Below are 13,356 nucleotides of genomic sequence, written 5' to 3'. Positions count from 1 at the left end.
TTGTGTCATGGTTGCTGTGCTTAAGGTGGCTCCAACCACAGCATCTCCCACCAGCTCTCCTCTGTTTGTAAGCAGCAGATCCAGCAGGGCAGCTTCCCTGGTAGGCTCACTTCCCAGCTGTGTTGGGAAGTTATCTTCACATACTCCAGGAACCTTCTACACTGCCTCCTCTCTGGTGTTGAATCTCCAGCAGACAGCTAGCAGGTTAAAATCTCCCACAAGAACAAGGGCTGACAATCAAGAAACATCACCATCACATTACAGAACAGTTCATTCACCTCCTCATCCTGGCTGGGTGGTCCATAACAGACTCCCACCAGGATATCTGCCTTTTCAGCCTTCCTTCTGATTGTCACCCATAGGCATTCAACCTTCTCATCACCGTCCTTGAGCTCAAGGACAAACAGTCAAAACTTTTCCTAAAGTACAGAGCCACCCCACCACCTCCCCTTCCTTGCCTGTCGCTTCTAAAGAGCTTGTGGCCATCCAGTGCAGCACTCCAGTCATACCACCATGTTCCTGTGGTAGTGACTGTCATGGCTTTCCCGCTACTCTATGGCTGTCAGCTCCTTCTGTTTGTTTTTCTGTTCTGTACTCCTTAGTTCTTTTCCTTGTTTTATATTTATCATCTCCCTGTATTTTCAGCCGGAGTTATAAAAGTCTTGAGAGGAATACCAGATATAAGGTAAAGGTCAGCAGCAAAATGTTCCTAGATTTCAAAAAAACCCCAATGGTTTTTCTATGCCCATGGATTCATTTATGATAGAAACTGAGAGAGGTCTTTTAAGCAGAAGAGTGAACTTCTACACTGTGATTTCAAAACAAATAAGAGCACCTTTAAGACAAAGTTTTGGTACTGAAATCAGCCAGATAGAAACTTTCTAACACTTTTTTGAGTATTAGAAACCAGGCCTTTATTACAGCATGCTGGTCACTCAGGTGATCTTTCCAATAATCAAGTTCCCCCGAGAGTCATGTGAACAGAGTTTCTATCATACACACTGATTATATATTCACTAGCTATCCCCACCTACTTGACTTTATTTGACATAGTTGCTCCCCTTATCAGAAGTCCTTACCTGGTTCTTTGGAGTCTGTTTTCAATGTCCAGCGTCCTTTATATGTGGCTGTTCCTTGACCTTTGCATCTGAGTAAGTGAAATATTGTTGTTTTGCACAACTTCTACTTTGCCAGCCTTGCAGAGCTGAGCTGGCATCCCCCCTGTGCTTTGCATGACTTCTGTTTGCCTAAGTTACATCCTTTATCTATTTCTACAAGGTCATGCTGTTGGTTCTACTGTCCTTGATAATAGTAAAATGGTGTTCTGTTTTACTGTTCTTATCAGTTTGGCCAATGTCTCAGTGGTTTGATAAATAGAGAAATACAAAATCCAAGACTTGATGCAGTTACTGAAATCAGCTTTTCCAGCACATCTTTACTCATTTGCTGTAACTAAATTATTCAGTAATGAAGAATGTACCGTTTTGCCTGGCCAAAGGACACTAAAAGAAAAAGTCTACAAATTCACACAGATATGAAAAGCAGTAAATGTTAAACAACATTCCTGAAAAAGATAATGTATAAAAATTAAATATAATGAAAGAATTTAAGAGCTTTCATCCTGTACAATTAATACTTGTCATATGAACTTGCCACCTTTCATTAACAACAGTTAGATGACAGAAATCTACTCAACCAACCTAGCTGCCCCTGCATGCACGCTGCCAAACCCCCACATGACCAAACTGTTTCATTGACAGAAGGTGAACAAGCTTTCTTGGGCTGCAGAAATGTATAACGCTTCCAGCTCTTGAATAGAAGATGCAAAGAAGAAAGAAACCAAACAAATTTCTGTCTAGAATTCACACATAAAAAGATTTGTGTGGAGGACCAATGATACATAGGAAGACAATAGGACACTGCTGCTTCCTGGAGTGCTAAACTACACAGGTAATAGTGAAGGCTGCCTAGTCCTAATGTACTCCTCTGATCACTTTATATTTACTGCAGTACAACTCCAAGATACCAAAGTCAAACCCATATATGCTTCATTGTTCCATTATAGAGCTTAAAATGGAAATCAGTAGGATACAAGCTAAAGATGTTAGTGTTTCTTTACAGTTAAGATAGCCTAATGCTCTTTCAGAAGGCTTTTCAGCTGCTCAGAACACTATCACATTTGTCAGACATTAAGTTTCATATAGCTGGTTGTGACTCATTGAATTTTTGTACAATATAAGGATGCCCCTGGGGTCATATAGCTACACTGGAAACCTGGGTCATACTTGTAAATACATTTAATTGCCATGCAATGCAGAAAAGAATAGAACAGAGTGTTCTCTACTGAAGTATCACATAATTGTCAGGGAATATGAAGCATCCAAACTTTTAAATGAAGTTCTACATTTTGGTACTAAATACTTCTATAAATCTGCTTCTTCCTCCAGCCATAACTTTAAAGCTTCTCCTGTGAAAGTGTGGCAGCAAATAGATTACATGTCCTTACTGTACCAGAACATGTACTGTCACTTCACTAAAGTGAGATGTAGGTAGGAGGTTTGCTATGATAATAGGACAGTTCTGAGCCATTTCTTAAGTGCATATGGAGTAAAATGACCAACACTGGGTCAGCAGGTGCACAGTAATGCATAGCAAGTGGAGATTTATTGCAAAACAGAGCAATTATTTTGGAACAGCTTCTACACAGAGGGCAATTTCATGTATTTAGAGTACATCAGATACTTTATAACAGATATAACAGTCAATTTCACAATGCAGACAACTTTCCTTATTCTTTATAAAATCATCCTTAAAAAACACCTTCTGTTTAAGGTCTACAGAGTATTTTACCATACCCTACAGTTTCTGTTAATCATATTAATTACTTTCAGCTTCACTACCTAAAAGAATAGTTTACTGATCCCAGCAGTAAACTCTTCTCAAATACATGAAGCAAGCTTGACACAAATTTAAGGTTTCTTGGTTAATGCTCTGGAAAATAGTTTTTAAGGTTTTCTCGATAGCACTTTTAACAGAAAAGCACCCTCACTTCCAGTAATTTCTTACAGTAATGGAAACCTTTCAAATTTCTTATCAATTTGAAGCTCATATCACAAGTATGAATTGAGTATGGCCTTGCTCTTGCTGGAAAAGGACAAACTCCACTGTACAGAATGCTTGATGTAAGTACATCCCTACCCTATTTAGAATTATTCACATTCCACTCTTTTAATTATTGAGAGAATGTATTCTGTGATTTCTCACACATTTTCTTGATGCATTTTCATTCTCACAGGATTAAAGTATATGTGCAAGATGATTTTTAATCAGTCTAGGGAATTTCAAGGGAATGATTATGTCTTTGAAACTGAACAAGAAAAATGCCCATGTTCTATTGACAAAAAGTTAAATCTGCAAAATGGTGCTTTGGACATAATAAGAAAGGGGGTAACCATATAATGTCTCTCTCAGCTAGTTTAAGCACAGGTATTCCAGAAAAACAAAGATAAAGACTTTTAAAATTAGCTCTGATTCTGGCAATCTTGAGGAATTCAAGAGCTATGTGAGCTATGACAGCAAAATACAGGCTTCGAAAAGATTAGGAAGCAATTGTAACTTATACAAGGTATAAGGTATTTTAATAACCTTAGCTGTTATACCGCACAAAAGATTCATAGGCAGACTAAATAAGAGAGACTAAAGAAGAGAGACTTGCATAAAATGCAAGTTTGGTTTAATACTTAAATTATATATTTTTTTAAATCAAGCACACCTAGAAAATCAAGCACCTTAGCCTGTCTCTTTGTGAATGCTCAGAGTGGATTTGAAGCATAGGTAGTCCAATATCAAACTAAAAGTGAAGTAACACTAATTACATTTTTAATGGCTAACCCCATGGCTGTAAAAATTTGTTTAACAAGACACCCAGACACATTTATTGGCAGCTTTTCTTTGCTATGGCCTCACCCTGGGTAGGGTGTACTCAGAAGATACCACACCTATCTGAAGGGGCACAGAAAGCCAGCTGCATATCTTGGTAGCAAGCCTTCATCACTGAAGAATGTTAAAAGGCTGTGACGGAGCTGTTAACAAAAGAATTAGTCTGTAGTTGTGACCCCATGTGTAACTTTCTTGTGTGTACTGTGAAAAAAATGGAGAGGAGGAACACCTCAGTTCTTTCAGTGAAAGCAATTCTTTTTTAGATTGTAAAATCAAAATAAAATGTCTAACCTTAAATGCTCCCAACATTAAAAACTAAGATTATCTAAATTCAGTTTCATTGCTCTTCAATACAGCTGCTTTCTTAAAATTAATCAAAATGCATTTCAGCTCTAAAAGCTGTATCAAATAAACACATGCTGCAGGTCAGGTAGTGCTTTGGTATGTTCCTTTCCTATATATAATTTCAGGAATGCATAATTTCCCACACGATGGAAGTAAATATGTTTATCTGTATAAATAGGTGTGTCTGTGTTTTCTTCATAATGTGGTTAAAAGCCCAGTGGTAATATCCTTTTTTCTCACTTACATTTTCCTAAACTTTCAGTTACCAAATGCTGTGCTGAGCAGTTCCCTGCCAGTCAGCTTTGAAATACAACTAGGAATAGTAAGTAACTTAAAAACAAGTCGAGTCAATCATATCTACGTAACAGCTGAATACAGAAGCACTTACTTATGAGGACAAAGATATGATTATTTCATAACCAACTGGAAATGCTATTAAAATACAGGATCTCAGAGTACTTGAACAGTAGTTTAAGCAGTCTACATAATCATACAACTATCCGGGTTATCAGAGGTTTACCAATCATTTGTTGGTAACAGAAGTAGCTGAGTCCAGTAATCCATACCAGATTTTGCTTTTGTCACCAAAGTATCCCCATTTCTAATATTTGTTTTGCATGCTCCACTCTGTGCTATCACTCAATTCACATACCATAAAAGCCTTGTCAGAACTTGAGTCATTCTGTGCATCCCTGCAACCAAAGCACCAAGGAAGAGCAGCAGCACTTTATCAGAATGTTCAGGTCACTTTATCTTCCTTATGATACCACCCACTGGAAACACATATCATGGTGTAAGTTACACAACAACTCATTGTTAGTGTGAACATTTAAATACTATTCAGACGGAACCTATAGAGCATTCTATACTACAAATGCACTACTCAGTCCACCAGCTAACCTATGATACAGGTTTGGTACAAAGATATTTCCAAGGGTAAGTATCAGTTTTCTCAATGAGTCCTCAAAAACATACTAGAAAGCAGTGCACATCAGTTTTAGATGTAGGGTGGAACCCAGACTGGCCAAGTAAAGTTTTTACTTTCTTAGTATTTTTGACTATTTATTTGGGCTGTTATTCAAACGCTATCACAATACAATGGTAAGCTTCTGACATTAAAAAGCAGAAAGTAATGAATAATCTTTCATTAGCATGACAAGAAGACAATTTGTAAATGAACCAGTTCAGTATACAGAGGGTAGCTGCAGAGTGCATACACAGGCCATCAGCATCTAACACACTTTCCATTAGAAACCATAGCAACTGTTCTCAATATGTAAGGTCTAGACCCTGTAATAAAAGTGTATCAGCAAGGGAAGTGTATAAGATCGACTAACAACTTGCTGCAAAAAAAGGTCAAACTCAACAGCTGTGCTTAAAAGCAGCCTCCATCTAAGAAGAAAAAAAAAAAGCAGGCCAAAACGTACAATTTTGCTTGAAACATTCTGCATTTCTGAAGCTTCATAGCCAAAATTAGTTGATATAATGGGGCAGCATCTGTTTGGCTTCTCCATCACCACAGAAAATTCACCTCCTCCTGTGTCTGCTGAAAGAGCTTAGTAAGCCGCTTACACCAATTTACAAGGAGCTGCACAGCCCCACGGCCCAGTGACCTGTTTGGGCCACCACTGCCTGCCAGAGCTAGGCTTACAGATGAGCAACAAGCTAATCTCACTGGGAGCCAGCACCACAGCAAAGTCAAAGGGCTGACAAAAATATTGCTGAAGCCACATTGAACAAACTACTAACTGGAAGCAAATTGTGCCATTGGGAACTGCTTCCAGCCAAGGAAGACAGGCACAAATATGCCCCACACAGGACAGAGCATAGAGAGCACATGCAGGATGAGCAAATATCCCGCTGAATCCTCCAGCCACTGTTGCAGCAGTACCAACAGCAGGTAAGCACCTCTGTTGCTGGATTTCCAAAGCAGAGTTGAAAATCCAGAATAGAGGTTACTTGGAGTGGTTTCTCTTGTGGTTTCACTCCATTCATTGAGTAGGGTGGAGACTTCAGACACTGCCTTCAGAATCAAATAGGTCAGTGTAGGGTGCATTTTGTTTCTCCATCCTAGGAGCAGATTTGCATAGTACCATTTTAACTTTATCTGGATGGTGGTTCTCAATGAGCACCATTATAGCAGCTCCCAGTAATACCTCATTTTCCAAAACCAACATGTTATACAAACTCTTGGGGAGCTTGAAGGGAAAGGGATGAAAGGCCTCCCATCACTACAATGTGCAAATGAAGGCAAGCACCTTTGCAATTCAAATCCACCCACTGTACAGAGACACCTGCACTTTACTCAAAGTGACTTCCAGAAATAAACACATGAATTAATCTGGGCTAAACTCTGACCATTTTAACACAGTTACAGAGTAACTCAGGACCAGGAATAACCTGCCATCCAGGGAGTTACTTCTCATCTACATCAGTAGCTCCCACAATATGCAGAGCATATGTTCAGATCTGATCTAACCACTTTTTTCCCTGGCATTTTTCTCCCTTCTTAATGAATCCTGAATGCTTCAATATGATTACTGAAGCAGAGATACAGGTGGAGGGTTATTTCAGGGTCTGAGAGGTATGCAGAGACTATTTATCCTCTTCAACCAATAAAATTTATAAACATAAAGTGCTAACTATTTTCCCCTAACTATAAAAGGCCACTCTTCTGCTCACTGGTGCACACAGTGCATTGCATTTCATTTCTACTAGCTTAGGTCTATCTTACCACTGCCACCTTAACAGCGCTCCTGGTGCTGTCAACGAAGCAGGTTTTCCCATGACTGGAAAACAGAGTCTTCTCACCTCGCTGACAGACACAAGTAAGGCAGGGAAATCATGGGAGGAAGGTGGAGCAGGACACCATCCAAAGAGGCAGATTGCTGTGAAGTCACCAAAATGAAAGGGAGGTTCAGCTGACAGACTGTTTGAAGTTGCAGATGAATTATTTGTACCCAAAGCAAGTGGAAAAATACTGCGCCTTGCTGGGTAAGCAGCTCCTTCAGCACCACTCTTGCTGCACTGTTAGGTTCTCCTTCAGTTGCAAACTTCCACAAAAAGTTTACTAAACCTCAGTTTGCTCCAGGGTATGTCCAGGTTGAGGTCAACCCACTTCATCTGCTTGGTGTAACTAATTTCCACTAATTGCTTTCAACCCAGACCAATCCAAAAGGGACCAAAAAATAAGTTATTACAGTAATTACTTTTAACAATGCTGCCATGACAAGTAGGTACCACCCCAGGAAAAACTGAATAGCACCTGAGGTGCACCTTGGGAGTGCAGCTCCAACTGTAAAGACTGTGCAACCTTTGCTTCTTACTTCAAACATGGATAATGAAGTTACTGATATGACTCAGGACCAATCCATAATGCCATCATGAAACAACATCCCAATACTGTGAACCAGCAAGAAAGAATCCTGTATTAATTTTGTGGAATCCCAAAGTGTTACAATTTATCCACAATAATATTCTTCTGGTTGCATATATTTTAGATAAATAAAAGTGGATGTTACACTGGGATATAGCAAGGATTTGAAATTTGACATTTCTGTGCATCAGCATAAGAAATCAAGTGTCATGTTTGAAGATATTGCTACAGATAGCCAATTTTTAGTTCTATAGACAATGTTGTCAACAAGTGCTCTTTATGGACAGGCTTTTTGTTACAGTCAAGATATCTCACTATGCTATATACTGCTTACTACCTAGCTATGCAAAAAAAAAAACCCAAAAAAAACCCCCCAAAAAACCCAAACCAAACCATAAACAAAAAAAAAAAAAACCCAAAAAACCCAAAACAAACCAAAACCAAACCAAACCAAACAAAACAAAACAAAAAAACCCACCAAAAACCAAACCCAAAATTACAGTGCTTTGGCCATTACTTTAAATTGTTTAATTTTCCTCAAACTATTTTTTTAAATGCAAACTGGCCAGAAAGGTACTACTAAAGCTTTTCTATTCAATTTTACATTACTGCAATCAGTCTCTTCCTACTGCCTTTTGTTTTTGTTTCACACCAGAAGGGATGTCTCCTAGCTCTTCCTTAATGCCAGTACAAACCAAGGAAATCTCGTTTCTGTGTGTACATGCATGCGAGTCTCACAGGAAAGAAGGCACATGCAATGCTATGCATGACAAGCTATTTTATTTTACTTGTTCCTTTAAAACTTTATGTGTCAAAAGAAAGACAATAAATTTTCTTTCTCAAACTGTGCTATGTAATAAAACAGTTTTAGCATGTAGGTTATATTTAGTTTCCATGAACAAAGCTGATAAAGGAAATATATACAGAAGCCCCTACCACTGTCATAGGCAGACATTTTCATCACCAATAAAAGCCTTGTTATATGATATGCAAACTTTTCACCTGTAAGTTGGATTTTTAAACAACATTTTGTGATTCTAGTGTATGAAAACACATGCATATAGTTAACTTCTCTATATCTACAAATCTACAAGACAAAGACTACTAACCTGTGCACAAACCCTATCATTAACATGAAAACAATATGAATACCCTCAACTACTAAGAAATAATGGAAAAACTTCATTTCATAGAAGGTTTTTTTCCCTTAAGGATATCTCACTTCCACAAAAATCAAGGAAATTTACATGAAGAAATACGAAAATTTAAAGTGTCTGCAATTATTTTGCACATTGTTAATTTAACTTGGTTTAGTGACACCAGTAAATACCAGGTATTATAAATTATTTGAAACAGTTTATGAAGTAGCATTCAAACTGCACATGAACAAAACTTTGAAACACTGATAGAAATCATCCACAAATCCAGGAAACGTTACATAGATAGCACGTCCTTACTGAAATGACTGTATTTAGCACTTCTGAAAACCCAGAAAACACTCAACAGAGCAATTCATCCTGGTTTTGAAATACATTTCTTCTAAACCTTCTTCCATCTCTTTCTAGCATATGTAACTTGGAAAGGGTATATGAGACTGTACTCAGTCTTCTGAACACCAAAAATCAGTATGACCTTGACTTCCCTTATCAGCATAACTGTATTGTTATAATTTCTATACTTGACAGTGATACAAGCTGAGGTGGCAAAGCAGTGAAGGTGCACAACCTGTAGTCAGCAAAGCTTATAGGAGCTGAATGTTGTCACAGACTAGAGTCATGGATAGAGCTTTATAGTGTAAATATAAGGCAATGTTGTAGTATAAATTTTTATATTATATTTAAAACAGCAAGGCTTTCATAAACTTTAAAAACCTCTCAACAAAATATCAAGTATTATTTTTAGAAACTAATATGCAACTAATCAAATGGGAATGTCAGATCCACAAATCAATTCAAATTGACAGCTTCTTTAATTGAAAGTGTCAAAATTTCTTTCCCTATCTATAAATGGTAAGTCTCAAATCTTCAGATGAAGTGTGACCTTTCCAATTCTCTCACTACCTTCATTTTCAATGACAACAGGAAGACCAGATAGTTTTCAAGTTTCATACATTATGCTTACCCTAACACAATTTTGTTAGAACTGGAAAACAAACCTGGTTCAAAATACCTAGTTAAGAGTTTATTTATGAAATTTTATTTAAAAAAAATCCAATATGCTTGTGCTTACCTTGGTAGAAAGACGCTTTCCACTACATAGAAGTCTTGCATAAGTACATCTCTGTCTGGTTTTGATGTAAGGTTTCCTACTGTGTATCCTATTCCCAACTGGATAGCACCCTTAATAGCCGAAGATGCAGTCTGTGTAAAAAGCAAGAATTCAAGCATGAGTTCGCTAAAAGCAGATTTCTGTTCTTTATCTGTAATATTATAGCTAAATGTGTTGATCATTTTCATTATAACAACACTCTATCATCTTTATATGAAATAACTGATTTTGAAATAAAATATTTAAAAGAATAACTATATACAAAGTGAAACTTTTAAATTGCCCAAATAATTTAGACATGGAGTCCTAACTCAGCACAGAATCACAGAATAGCAGGTCGGAAGGGACTTCCAGCGGTTAAACCTTTCTTCATGAAAGCATGATCTAGACAAGACAGCCAAGCATCCAGTCAAGCCAAATCTCAAAAATGCCCCACGCTGGGGAATCCACCTGTTCTGGGGAGATTATTCCACTGTCTGATTGTTTTCACTGTGAAATATTTCCACTTGTCTTCAAGCAGAATATCCCCAGGAGTAACTTTAACCCATTACCCCTCATATTTTCCATGTGACCCCTTGTAAAAATAGTCGCTATCTTCTTTGTAACCACCCTTCAAATACGGTAACATGGTCATAAATTTCCCCTCAACCTTCATTTCTTAAGCTTGAATAAACCCAACTCTCTCAGCCTCTCCACACATGTCAGGCTTCCTAGTCTTTTTATCATCTCTGTGGCCTTCTCTCCATCTTCTCCAGCCTCTTCATATCTTTTTGTACAGCAGAGACCAAAACTGACAACAGTATTCTAGGTGTGGCCTGACAAACGCTGACAAGAATGGGATAACCTCTGCTGCTGATGTCCCTGTTGATAGAGCCCAAGATCTCACTGGGCTGCTTTGCTGCAGCAGCACATTGCTCACGCATACTGAGCTTTTTGCTCACTAAGGCTCCCAGGCCCCTTTCCATGGAGCTGCCCCTCAACCTTGTGCTCCCAGCCTGTGCTGCACTCCGGGATTTATCTTCCCAGATGTAAGACCTTACACTTGTCCTTGCTGAACTTCAAAAGTTTCTTCTTTGCCCACTGTTCCAGCCTACACAGGTTTTCCTGCAGGGTGGCTGTCCCTTCCAAAGTGTTCACTTGATTTTAAGTGCTCTGGATGACCACTTATGAAGACATGTAACAGCATTGGGCCCAACACCAACCCCTGGGGAACGCAAATTGTGCCAGGTTGCCAGCTGGAAAAGGAGCCATTGATGCCACTCTTGGGTGCTGCCTGTGGGTCCCCAGCCACTGCACAGGAAGCTTGTCCAGACTGTTACCCAACTTCACCAGGAGGCTGTGGGAGATCACAGAGAAAGTCTTGGAGAAACACAGGCAGACAACGTCCATGGCTTGCCTCACATCAACTAAGCAGGTCACTTTGCCCTGTAAGGTAATCAGGTTTGCCAAGTGCAATTTAGCCTTGGTGAACCCGTGCTGACATTTCCTAATCATGTGCTTCATTTGACTTGTGATGGCTCCTAGGAGGATTCTTTCCATAAAATTTTCCTTTGCCTTAGTATTTACCTTCAGAGTGCACAGCCAGACCCCGAACTCCACAATATTGCAATCACTGCAGCCAAAGCCATCACTAAGTGAAATATTACAAAACTGGTTTCCTTGGTTAGTGAGCAGGAAGTCCAGCTGTGCCTCATTCCTGGTTAGTACATCTAACAGTTGTATGAGGAAGCAGTCCTGTATGCATTCCAGGAACTTGATGGATGCTGTGACCTCTGATATTGCTCTACCAAGAATGTCTGGATAGTTGAAGTCACTGAAAAGACCCACAATCTGTTATTCAGAGGTTGGTTAAGTGAGCCTGTTAAAGTGCTTCTTTGTCCTTTTTTTCTTGGTTTGGGGGTCAGTAGCAGATGCCTAATCTAAGATCCCCCTTGGGAATGTCCCTTCTGATCTTGACCTAGAGGCATTTGATAGGGCTTCCATAGTCACAGTAGTTGACTTCTATATGTTCATGATTCACTTTTAACCCAGAGCACAGCTCCTCCTCCTCTACTTTCCTGTCTGTCTTGACAAAACCTATAAGCATCCTTTGTGATCCTCTTAAGACATTTACAATCTAACAGGACATTCAAATTGCTTCAGGATTGTGAAGCATGCATTATACTCTGGAAAAAAAAGTCCCAAATTCCAGGTGCTTGTACATGCATGCCAAGGCATCACAATGCAAGCTTATAGCTTAAACGTTGATTCTAGATGCAAATAAATGTATTTATTACATGCTGCCTAACAGTCAGTGCAAGAGGTCCATTGACTGTGGGGAGTCCAGAGAAAAATGTAATGGGGAAGGCAAAATCTCTCCATAAAAATCAACCCTTATAAAGTGCAGTGACTAAATTCAACAGCCAGAGCTTGCAGGAAAGAGAAGCCTTCAAAACAAGAGCAAGAAATGTTGATACTATATGGGTATACTAATTTACTATGGGTAAATTGAGACCATCTCTGAAACTTTCCCATGCTGAATAGACAGGCATGCTTCGTGAATTAAAAAACAGCAGAAGAGAGTCAAAATCAGAAACTAGTCAAGAAAGGAATTTCTAAGGAAACATGGAAGGAGTGAATAAAGAAAATCATTGGGCAGAGAAAGAATGCTATGAGGAAGGGAGTATCTTCCCTCTCACGATAACTAGTTTGAAGACAACATGTTTGGTCCCTGTTTTTAGGTTTTACGTCCTACCAAACAAACAAGTAGGAGATTAACAGAGGAAAGAAAGAGCAGCAGAAGTTTCATGATCAGAACCACTTCAGCACTTGAACAAAACCATTTCAGGAGTGGAAATTAAATAACTGGTTCAAGTACCCAAAGCTACTCTTGTTATACTTCTTGGAACAGCATATACTAGAGTGGCTGCTTATTTTTAGAAAAGACAAGAGATGTGTAGCTTTTAAATAATTAAATAATTAAGACTGCACACCAAGCAGAACTTATACTTGCATAACAGTTAAGAACCAGTGATTTGGTGGGAACAAACAACACTCCATTCTGAAAGTACTACTTTGAGTAGTAAAAAGATTTGGCTTTGTGTCATAAGAAGAGTCACATTTTTCTTTCCTTGAAAGGCTTCTATTCATGAATGATTAATGCCCAACAAAAGCTGTAATTATATAACTTTGATCAAACCAATACACATACAAATATTTTCTCCTTCACTGCTGGATGCCCATCTTGTTCACTGCCACAGCAAGCGACTACATCTGAAAGAACACCTGATAGTACAGTACAACAGAGGATATGCCATTCCAAATAAATCCTGACAAAACCCACCAAACTTCAAAAACACCCAAGACAAGCAACCCGGCAGTGTGATTTCAAAAGAAAATCTCTGGATCATCTTTCAAACTTTTAAAAATATCTGTAGTGGTTTTTTTCA

General features: G+C 38.7%; 1 protein-coding gene across 2 annotated transcripts in view; it reads right to left on the bottom strand.

Annotated features, from left to right (window-relative positions):
- Positions 1 to 13,356, bottom strand: part of PIP5K1B (phosphatidylinositol-4-phosphate 5-kinase type 1 beta) — a 107,338-nt gene that overhangs the window by 48,179 nt on the left and 45,803 nt on the right. For both annotated transcript variants that reach the window (XM_066180775.1, XM_066180774.1), the window contains one exon: positions 9,890 to 10,020. In XM_066180775.1, coding sequence (XP_066036872.1) covers positions 9,890 to 10,020 — 131 coding nt within the window. The remainder of the gene's footprint in view (positions 1 to 9,889; positions 10,021 to 13,356) is intronic.

This window comes from Chamaea fasciata, unplaced genomic scaffold, assembly GCF_029207755.1.
Source record: "Chamaea fasciata isolate MVZ Bird 193981 ecotype frontalis unplaced genomic scaffold, bChaFas1.0.hap1 SCAF_4, whole genome shotgun sequence".
In the NCBI taxonomy this organism is placed as follows: Eukaryota; Metazoa; Chordata; class Aves; order Passeriformes; family Sylviidae; genus Chamaea; species Chamaea fasciata.
Note: the sequence above shows the minus strand (reverse complement) of the source record. Positions and strands in the feature narration are given on the sequence as shown.